Here is a 12016-nt window from a genome sequence, read left to right as displayed (position 1 = left end):
CAGTGTACAGTCTGTCCTTGAAAAATGTGGCAGTGTACAGTATGGCCTTGAAGAATGTGACAGTGTACAGTCTGGCCATAAAGACTGTGACAGTGTACAGTCTGTCCTTGAAAAATGTGGCAGTGTACAATATGGCCTTGAAGAATATGACAGTGTACAGTCTGGCCACAAAGATGTGATAGTGTACAGTCTGTCCTTGAAAAATGTGGCAGTGTACAGTATGGCCTTGAAGAATGTGACAGTGTACAGTCTGGCCATAAAGATGTGACAGTGTACAGTCTGTCCTTGAAAAATGTGGCAGTGTACAGTATGGCCTTGAAGAATGTGACAGTGTACAGTCTGTCGTTGAAAAATGTGGCAGTGTACAGTATGGCCTTGAAGAATGTGACAGTGTACAGTCTGACCATAAAGACTGTGACAGTGCACAGTCTGTCCTTGAAAAATGTGGCAGTGTACAGTATGGCCTTGAAGAATGTGGTAGTGTAGAGTCTCGCCCTGGAGTGTCTGGCTATGTACAGTCTGGCCTTAAACAATGTCATTATATACAATATAACCTTGAAGAATGTGGCAGTGTGCACGTGACGATGTACAGTTTGGTCTTATAATCAGAAGGAATGTTGCTGTTTACAGTCTGTTTAAGTACGGCCTGGCATAAAGAATGTGGCAGTGTAGAGTCTGACCATAAAGAGTGTTGCTGGTACAGTCTGTCCTTGAAAAATGTGGCAGTGTGAACGTGACGATGTACAGTTTGGTCTTATGGTCAGAAGGAATGTTGCTGTTTACAGTCTGTTTAAGTACGGCCTGGCATAAGGAATGTGGCAGTATACAGTAAGGTCCTAAAGCGTCTTGCTATGTACATTTGGCCTAAAGGAAAATGGTTTTGCCAGCAACATTTTGGGTCAAGGAGTCATAACCGTGTTGCACCAAATGTCACCGACCTTCAAATACCTGTACAAACATACAGCATATTACTTTATCGTGTTAGCATTGACAGCACTAAATGTTTAAAGTCATGGTGTACATTTAAAAGCATGTCCATTTTACACAATATCACAGAGTCACAACTGACAAATTTCAAAGCACACAAATTTGTTTCTGTGTGTAATGCATTGTATACAAGAAAACCGTGGGATGAAGATGCTTCGTGTTTTTTCCACGATGCATCAATAAAGAAGTTCCTGCCATATGTATTTTGTTGTAAATGTAAACGTCAACGCCTGAAAATACACTAAACCTAAACCAGACAGTTACAGTGTCGGGGTATGTGTGATCGGTCCACTGAACAACTTTTGGTTTGGCATGTATTGTTGATTTACGCACTAAGCAACATTTCAGGAACAAGATGTCGGCCTGCAAATAATCCCTGAAAGACCACACAAAAAGAAGTTGATAACTTTTCAAACTCTAAAATAACATGAAACGAGACACAAGAACTATGTTCTATTTATGACCCACAAGAAGAAGTACTGGACAGACATTACTTATGCGATAAAGAATTCTCCAAGGGGGATAACTCGAGTGTCCATGTTCGTCCTGCATGCATCCTGTAACGGTGGTGTGTTTGACACATCCCATTTTTGAAATATGCATTTTGTACTGCATTTATGCATCTATCATACACGTACAATTACCTTCGAACATATAAACCATTGCTTTTATCTCGTTGGACAGTAGAGGTAACAAACCTTTTCTTCCAAGTGGGAAAGTGAGAAACTATTGGTATTAAAATGATTCTGAAGTTTGAAAAAAGAATTACGATCCGCTTTATAAATTTTAGGAACTTAATTACCAATATTGAAGTGTATCACGTGAAAAGACAAAGCTGAAAGGTCATTCTTTGGACTAATCTAAAATAAAATTCCACTGGATTTGCACTGATTGGTTTTGTGATGAGTACGACTACCATACAAATATGATATCAAGAAAAGTTGCTGACTCGTACATAATCGACCAGGGTAGCTATTTGCCGGCTACCATGTACGTCCTGAACTGCGTAGGTATACAGAAAAAAATATCCTCGCTTGTTAGGCGAATATGGTGGCTTATCCAAGGCAGATTGACCAATCACAAGCCTTTCTCTGAATTGTAATAAATTTAAGTACTAGAAATATTAAAATGAAAACTGTTGTTAAAATATGTTTGGAAAATACACATCACGTATTTGTCTTCAATATATGAGAATTAGAGATCTGACATGGGATGCCATGGGAAGGGAGGAAACGATGTTGTTGCCGTGGTAACAGCAGCATTAGATATAACTGCTTGATATTTCTTGTCACTTCTGTACATACCTATCCACTAAAAAAACCAAAACTGCATTTGCAAAATAATCAATATTGGCATTGTAGCAAAGATGTACATGTATGTAGCGGATATAAGTAAATTTAGCTCTTCACAATGGCAACAGTAGAAGTGAACAAATGTGAGACGGGACATGTAGCATCCATGTATCTGTGCATATATCCAAAGCTGAATAGCACATGCAAAACCATTGGGCTGTAGCCCGGACACAAAGTCGTATCTAAATAGAGTAAACATTCATGTACATGTAGGTAAAATATGCTTTCTATTTTCAGATCAATTCAACAAATGTTTACTCAAAAAAAATATCAAAAACCAGAAAGGTTAGTTCTAAATGTAAGTCATGTACGTATGTTCAAATTTTCAAAACTTATCATGGCTACGGTCGGTGTCATAACTTACCTGTAAATGGCAGCCATGTTGTAAAATGACTGTCACTGTCTAATCCGGCACCCTGTCGAAACCGGCATTTTATTTCGGTCCCGTGGGTGCCGGTTTAGATAGGTGTCACTGTACTTTAGTTCATGATCACGAACTGTTTTTCTACAACCATTAAGTGTACATTCAGTGGTACTCTGGTGTCAACAGTCAACAGTTTTACTAAAAAATTAAAATATTGATGAACAACATTTCAATACAAAGACTTTCACAAGATTCAATAGACTACCTTAAAGGCAAAGAAAACACTAAAATGAAGGATATATACCAAATTTAAGACCATTAAACATTGTACATGAAAATTATTTTTGGAGAATATTTCCAAAGGAATAAGATGGTTTAAAACATCAGATTCCACGGTGGTCTGTACTGACCCAGGGAGCATCGGGCCAAATTAATTGCTTGAAATATGTCTTTTCATGGTCTATTTGTCAAATATGAAAAAGATGGATTCATTTCTCGACCAAAACTGGACTCCGATGTGAGTAATGCGTTGTCTGTTAGGTGAAATTTCTCTCTGTAATATACACTTGGGTTATTCAAAATGAACTTTGTCTCTTTGTATTTTGGCAATTTCAAATGACTAATGAACATATCTGTAGCAAAAAAGGAGCCACGTGACCATGTGGGTAATCCAAATAATTGTCCCGCTTTACTTTTAATGCGGAAATCGAGTTTTCTATAAATCTCTAATTTAAACACATTCTGTGTTTTCACTTATCAAAAACGTTAATACACGGTTTCACTTTCAATTCAAAACGATTTACACGTAATAAAGCACACTTGTACCAGTTCAGTGCATCGACGTTAGTCGCCTCTTACGACAGGCATTGGTGAAGGCCAATTCTATCACGGATCTTCACGGGTCAGAGAATGACATATATTCAGCTAATTGTTTCTGGCGAGTAAAGTTATACAGGTCAGAAGGTCAGGTCCTCGCAGGCTCGTGTGTGACGTAAGAGGCGACTAACGTGAATGGTCGCCAGGCTCGCTGAATTGGTTGATGAATGTCATAGCATCTCCAATATCTCGATCGATGCTCATGATGTTAATCACAGGATTGGCTCGATTGTTACTGACCGTCGTTAAATAGATCGAAAAATGCTGGTTGGCCTTAAACAGGAAACAAACACTTAGCTAAATGTCATCGCGAATTAGCTTGCATAAAACAACACAAACTAAAATTTACACAAACGTTTATTCACCACATAATAATTACACACCTACGTTAATTTACCACAACAATTACACACAAACGTTTATCCACCATAAAATAATTACACACACAAACGTTAATTCACTACATAATAATTACACACACAAACGTTAATTCACTACATAATAATTACACACAAACGTTTATCCACCATATAATAAGTATAGCAGTATGGTATTCTACAATTTCGGATTGAAAGGATACATTTCTGGACCATTACATGCATGCATTGAGATATGACAGTGAAAGGCTTAACACATGTTGGAAATAAACAAATAAATACTTTGAAATTGTCCTTACAAGGACTAATATTATAATAGCAGATTTACCACTGTCTGAAAATCAAATTATGGGTCTTTCCAAGCTAATAGCTTTGAGGAGATTTAGTAAAATCCCTACATAGTGCACGGCTGAGCGATATGTCATGAATTACTTGTTCTGTGTGTGTGCAGAAAATGCAGACACAGAGGAACCAAATTACACGGACTTAAATGTCGGGCAGCTGCATGCATGCATACATGTACAAAATGGCACTGGTGTCAATGTTAAAGGTTCAGCTATTGCGCCCGATCGTGTTTGTTTCGTGAAAACTCTCTTACGACATTCTTAGCTCTTTGCTCTTTCCGAATACGTAAATGTGTAACACAGAAATACCCTTTCCGTTTCCGGCTGACCATTCGCACATACAACATTTAAGATACCCATTTATGGTTATTGGTTGGAGGCGCAAACATAATGAATGAAAACATACATTCAGTAATGTCAACAAACTGTACATCAACCTCTTCAATTGTATAAACTCAAATACCATTCGTGTATATATCCACCTTGTACATCATGTTGTGTGTTATTTGCCTGACAATTGTGTTCGTATCTACACCAAAACGTCGCATCTGTAGCAATGAAGAAGTTGTTTATCCATCAAAAGTGTTCCTCTTCATTATACTAGCTTCTAAATACCACTTACATAACAAGTCATAGAATCCTTTTTTTAATGGAACTTACCTCCGTTACGCTTAAGAAGGGTAACCATTTGTTTCCTGTGCCTACAACGCGCCCACTCCAAAGGCGTCACTCGTAAGCCATTTCCACGGTTGATATCGACTCTGTGGGCCCGTAGGATAAGTTTCAATATATCGACATTTCCTCCATTAACGGCAAAATGTAGTATGGTGCCTAAACTCTTATCTACTGCACACATATCTGCTCCATTGGTCATTAGTAATTCAAATACCCGCCTCTTTCCAGATCCTGCTGCTATTAAAATTGGTGTCTTTCCGTCCCGGCTTTTGGCGTTGATATCTGCCAACCCCGAATCCAAAATATTTTTGACAGACTGCAGACTGCCGGATTTGACAGCCTGGAGTAATTTTTTCCCGGCTTTTTCGGATTCCTGAGTGGGGTTCTCTGCTGCTGTAACAGAACATTTTAAGCATTTTGATACAGGTGCATGGGATCACATCGATGATATCTTTTGCTAAAGTGACAAAGGTTTTCATAAAATAAAAGACGCCTTGTGTTTCAAAACCTATTGAGGAACACCATCTATAAGAAGATAATTTGTACGGTCCTGTGCATAACGAACCAAGTCCGCTTGCCCGGGCCACCCGATTCTGTTCGTCGCCTCTTGCAACAAGCATGGGTTACAGAAGACTAATTCTAACCTGGATCTTTTCTTACCTCCGAAATAGTAACACATTTTACATTACGGTGCTGCAACCAAGATTTCCAAGAAGGGGCAAGATGGCCCCTACCTTTAGAAAATGTGGGCCAAGAACCACAGGTGACAAAACTGTGAGTCTATCATGGTTTTAATTAAATGCTTCTTGTAAAAAAATACTATGAATAAGATTGTTCTACTTTACTTGACTCTACTAAGGTAATAATTACCTTTGACACAGGTTTCTTTTCCAGATCTAGTCACCAAACATCGCCCGTCCTTCATACAAGCCTTGCAGGAACGGGAACATTTAGACATCTGAAGTATATATTTTAATGTACAATGTGGAGAACAATTTGGAAACGTGTAAAGAACGTGCTTATGTTTGATTATACATGTCATTTTTTATGTTGCCGAACTTTTCATTCAGGAAATGGAATCATATTATTTGCACTTAGGTACTAAGATAAGAGAGATAACATAAAGAGCAGATACTTTCTGTATTATCACAAGGGAAATTTGTTTTGCATCATGTATAGTTCTCCAGTTTTTAATTCATAAAGAAGCTATATATAACATTACAAATGATAATTCTAACACTAATCTATTTGTATAATATAATTAGGATATAAATACATCAATTAAATACACAAAACATTTATATTGACTAGAATTTCTACATTGAAAATAGACATACAAAGTCATTCATTGAATTTGTTATTTTAAACATCTAATACTAATTGAAACAAATGAGTGGCGAACCCTGTTAGTTCTAACGGTTTGCATTCTCAGAGTGTGTCCAGGAGGTAGTGATGAATATTCCGAAAAAAGTATGTGAGTAGGACCACTTAAAATTTTGTTTGCTTGTTTAGATATTTGCTGCTCATAATCATTGCCGATAATTTCGATAAGAAGCCCTATAATTTTAGACGCAGTATTTACCATTTTTGACAGTTTGACTTTATTCTGAATAGACATTTTAAAATGTTTTAACTTTCACAAAAGTTGCAAGCGTTGCTGTTGCTTCTTATAAATTAGTCAGTGTTTTCCTTCCAGGAGAGTTTTGAATCTTAAGACAGTACCCAAATATTTGTAAATTTGTTTGTTTGTTGTTAAACGCCGTACTAAGCAATATTGCAGCTATATGACGGGTTGTCTGTAAATATTCAAGTCTGGGCCAGAGATTCCAGTGATCAACATCATGAGCATCGACCTAAGCAATTGGGATAAGATGTGTCAGCGACTGTCACTATTAGTGTGCACGATCATGGTAGTATTCTACCCACTGTCACTATTAGTGTGCACGATCATGGTAGTATTCTACCCACTGTCACTATTAGTGTGCACGATCATGGTAGTATTCTACCCACTGTCACTATTAGTGTGCACGATCATGGTAGTATTCTACCCACTGTCACTATTAGTGTGCACGATCAGGGTAGTATTCTACCCACTGTCACTATTAGTGTGTACGATCATGGTAGTATTCTACCCACTGTCACTATTAGTGTGCACGATCATGGTAGTATTCTACCCACTGTCACTATTAGTGTGCACGATCAGGGTAGTATTCTACCCACTGTCACTGTGTGCACGATTAGTGTGTCACGATCATGGTAGTATTCTACCCACTGTCACTATTAGTGTGCACACGATCGTGGTAGTATTCTACCCACTGTCACTATTAGTGTGCACGATCATGGTAGTATTCTACCCACTGTCACTATTAGTGTGCACGATCATGGTAGTATTCTACCCACTGTCACTATTAGTGTGCACGATCAGGGTAGTATTCTACCCACTGTCACTATTAGTGTGCACGATCATGGTAGTATTCTACCCACTGTCACTATTAGTGTGCACGATCATGGTAGTATTCTACCCACTGTCACTATTAGTGTGCACGATCATGGTAGTATTCTACCCACTGTCACTATTAGTGTGCACGATCATGGTAGTATTCTACCCACTGTCACTATTAGTGTGCACGATCATGGTAGTATTCTATCCACTGTCCACTGTCACTATTAGTGTGCACGATCAGGGTAGTATTCTACCCACTGTCACTATTAGTGTGCACGATCAGGGTAGTATTCTACCCACTGTCACTATTAGTGTGCACGATCATGGTAGTATTCTACCCACTGTCACTATTAGTGTGCACGATCAGGGTAGTATTCTATCCACTGTCACTATTAGTGTGCACGATCATGGTAGTATTCTACCCACTGTCACTATTAGTGTGCACGATCAGGGTAGTATTCTATCCACTGTCACTATTAGTGTGCACGATCAGGGTAGTATTCTACCCACTGTCACTATTAGTGTGCACGATCATGGTAGTATTCTACCCACTGTCACTATTAGTGTGCACGATCATGGTAGTATTCTACCCACTGTCACTATTAGTGTGATGTGCACGATCATGGTAGTATTCTACCCACTGTCACTATTAGTGTGCACGATCATGGTAGTATTCTACCCACTGTCACTATTAGTGTGCACGATCATGGTAGTATTCTACCCACTGTCACTATTAGTGTGCACGATCATGGTAGTATTCTATCCACTATCACTATTAGTGTGCACGATCATGGTAGTATTCTACCCACTGTCACTATTAGTGTGCACGATCATGGTAGTATTCTACCCACTGTCACTATTAGTGTGCACGATCAGGGTAGTATTCTACCCACTGTCACTATTAGTGTGCACGATCAGGGTAGTATTCTACCCACTGTCACTATTAGTGTGCACGATCATGGTAGTATTCTACCCACTGTCACTCAGGTAGTGTGCACGATCAGGGTAGTATTCTACCCACTGTCACTATTAGTGTGCACGATCATGGTAGTATTCCATTAGTGTGCACCCACTGTCACTGTCTATTAGTGTGCACGATCATGGTAGTATTCTATCCACTGTCACTATTAGTGTGCACGATCAGGGTAGTATTCTACCCACTGTCACTATTAGTGTGCACGATCATGGTAGTATTCTACCCACTGTCACTATCACTATTAGTGTGCACGATCATGGTAGTATTCTACCCACTGTCACTATTAGTGTGCACGATCATGGTAGTATTCTACCCACTGTCACTATTAGTGTGCACGATCAGGGTAGTATTCTACCCACTGTCACTATTAGTGTGCACGATCAGGGTAGTATTCTACCCACTGTCACTATTAGTGTGCACGATCATGGTAGTATTCTACCCACTGTCACTATTAGTGTGCACGATCATGGTAGTATTACTGTTCTACCCACTGTCACTATTAGTGTGCACGATCAGAGGTAGTATTCTACCCACTGTCACTATTAGTGTGCACGATCAGGGTCAGTATTCAAGTAAATCAGACCAATCACAATAGTTCACAATTATTCACCTTAATTTTCTTGGCTTCAAAGCCAATCAGGTGAAGTCATTGGATACAACAGTTCATGAGATATCGCGTAAACAAGAGTTGGAAAAGTGGTCAAAGTGTCGTGGTGACCTTGAAAATAGGGTCAAGGTCACGGAAAACGACTGGTGTCTGCGTAATCCCCCAATGTAGGCTGACACCAAACGTGAAGACATTGGGTACAACAGATCATGAGATATCGCGTGAACAAGAGTTGGAAAAGTGGTCAAGGTGTCGTGGTGACCTTGAAAATAAGGTCAAGGTCACGTAAAGCAACTGGTGTCTGCGTAATCTCCCAATGTAGGCTGACACCAAATTTGAAGACATTGGGTAACAAGAATCGGGACGTACGTACGTACGGACGGACGGACGGACGCTGCTGAATACATAGTGCCCCGTTCCACGTTGCGGCGGATAAATACTTTGAAATTGTCCTTACAAGGACTAATATTATAATAGCAGATTTACCACTGTCTGAAAATCAAATTATGGGCCTTTCCAAGCAAATGCTTTGAGGAGATTTAGTAAAATCCCTACATAGTGCACTGCTGAGCGTAATGTCATGAATTACTTGTTCTGTGTGTGTGCAGAAAATGCAGACACAGAGGAACCAAATTACACTGACTCAAATGTCGGGCAGCTGCATGCATACATGTACAAAATGGCACTGGTGTCAATGTTAAAGGTTCAGCTATTGCGCCCGATCGTGTTTGTTTCGTGAAAACTCTCTTACGACATTCTTAGCTCTTTGCTCTTTCCGAATACGTAAATGTGTAACACAGAAATACCCTTTCCGTTTCCGGCTGACCATTCGCACACACAACGTTTAAGATTCCCATTTATGGTTATTGGTTGGAGGCGCAAACATAATGAATGAAAACATACATTCAGTAATGTCAACAAACTGTACATCAACCTCTTCAATTGTATAAACTCAAATACCATTCGTGTATATATCCACCTTGTACATCATGTTGTGTGTTATTTGCCTGACAATTGTGTTCGTATCTACACCAAAACGTCGCATCTGTAGCAATGAAGAAGTTGTCTATCCATCAAAAGTATCCTCTTCATTATACTAGCTTCTAAATACTACTTAAAAACAAGTCATAGAATCCTTTTTTTTAATGGAACTTACCTCCGTTATGCTTAAGAAAGGCAACCATTCGTTTCATGTGCTTACAACGCGCCCACTCCAAAGGCGTCACTCCAATGCCATTTCCACGGTTGATATCGACTTTGTGGGCCCGTACGATAAGTTTCAGTATATCGAAATTTCCTCCATTAATGGCAAAATGTAGTATGGTGCCTAAACTCTTATGTACTGCACACATATCTGCTCCATTGGTCATTAGTAATTCAAATACCCGCCTCTTTCCAGATCCTGCTGCTATTAAAATTGGTGTCTTTCCGTCCCGGCTTTTGGCGTTGATATCTGCCAACCCCGAATCCAAAATATTTTTGACAGACCACAGATTCCCGGATTTGACAGCCTGGAGTAATTTCTTTTGGGTTTTTTCGGATTCCTGAGTGGGATTCTCTGCTGCTGTAACAGATCATTTTAAGCATTTTGATACAGGCGCATGGGATCACATCGATGATATCTTCTGCTAAAGTGACAAAGGTTTTCATAAAATAAAAGACGCCTTGTGTTTCAAAACCTATTGAGGAACACCATCTATAAGATGATAAAATGTACGGTCCTGTACATAACGAACCAAGTCCGCTTGCCCGGCCACCCGATTCTGTTCGTCGCCTCTTGCAACAAGCACGGGTTACAGAAGACCAATTCTAACCTGGATCTTTTCTAACCTCCGAAATAGTAACACATATTACATTACAGTGCTGCAACCAAGATTTCCAGGAAGGGGCAAGATGGCCCCTACCTTTAGAAAATGTGAGCCAAGAACCACAAGTGACAAAACTATGAGTCTATCATGGTTATAATTAAATGCTTCTTGTAAAAATATACTATGAATAAGATTGTTCTACTCACATTGTCTATTAAGTTCTTCTGTGCCAAGGTAACGATTATCTTTGACACAGGTTTCTTTTCCAGATCTAGTCACCAAACATCGCCCATCCTTCATACAAGCCTTACTGGAAAGGGATCCTTTAGACATCTGAAGTTTTAAGTAAAGGCTATAACACGATCCCGAGGTTTTGGTTGAAAATGTAATCATGAGGGCGAGGGAGAACCGGACCCGAATGTTTACACTTTCAACCAAAACCGAGGGAGAGTGTTATATCTGTCATATATATCGAAAGAAAAGACTACACATTTATCAAAATCGGTCATAAATCATGCAATATATTTTCTATGAAATGGACGATGGCATACCGATGAAACGTGAACACTGAAAAAGTATCGCACTAACGCAGCCATTCACCCGCTAGTTGTGTACATAACAGCATGTTCTTCACGTTGAAAATGTCGCGGCTAAATGTGTGCGCGCGCTTGCTGGTCGTCTGTCAACTGCAGTTTACTACAAGAAACATGGAGAGAGAGGAAGGAGATGATATTTTTTCACACAGTCTTGTGTAGTAAATTTTGAAAACACCGTTGACAGTGATGGTGACTTTGAGTTTAGATTCGGCGAACCAATGGACAGTAATGACATCGATAAGGAACTTCAAATTTGTGTTCCCATATCAACTAAGTATAAGAACGACTGGGCCGTTGCAGTGTTTTCAAGATGGCAAGAGGAGAGACGTCAAAGAGCTATGAAATACAACTTGGATCTTCCGAAGCTGTGCTTGACGGAAACTATATGTTGATGAACAAATGATTTGCGAAATGACGGGTGAGCATTAATTTATGACATTAGTCATCATAAAGCATAAAATATTGAAATTCTAACGAAAATCACGTTGACTAAATAGACTTAAGCTTTGTAGCCTATGTAATATCACACTCTAGATTAAATAATGTGTGAAATGTTTAAATGTACTTAGAATCCATTATGTTGTTTCACATACCGATGTTTATCAAAGAGC

General features: G+C 39.2%; 1 protein-coding gene and 1 long non-coding RNA gene across 2 annotated transcripts; one reads left to right on the top strand and one right to left on the bottom strand.

Annotated features, from left to right (window-relative positions):
* Positions 1-16: 16 nt before the first annotated feature.
* LOC124265457 lies at positions 17-1184 on the top strand. Its single transcript, XR_006895459.1, has 2 exons — positions 17-92; positions 452-1184. It is a non-coding gene; the product is annotated as an uncharacterized LOC124265457 (long non-coding RNA).
* Positions 1185-3811: 2627 nt separating this feature from the next.
* LOC124265485 (putative ankyrin repeat protein RF_0381) lies at positions 3812-11342 on the bottom strand. Its single transcript, XM_046700281.1, has 4 exons — positions 11016-11342; positions 10158-10565; positions 4961-5368; positions 3812-3852 (listed from the first exon to the last, which is right to left on the bottom strand). The coding sequence occupies exons 1-4, from the start codon at positions 11200-11202 to the stop codon at positions 3812-3814; spliced, it is 1044 nt and encodes a 347-aa protein (XP_046556237.1). The 5' UTR covers positions 11203-11342.
* Positions 11343-12016: the final 674 nt, after the last annotated feature.

Source organism: Haliotis rubra, unplaced genomic scaffold (assembly GCF_003918875.1).
Source record: "Haliotis rubra isolate DU_JTF1 unplaced genomic scaffold, ASM391887v1 Scf98, whole genome shotgun sequence".
NCBI lineage: Eukaryota > Metazoa > Mollusca > Gastropoda > Lepetellida > Haliotidae > Haliotis > Haliotis rubra.
Note: the sequence above shows the minus strand (reverse complement) of the source record. Positions and strands in the feature narration are given on the sequence as shown.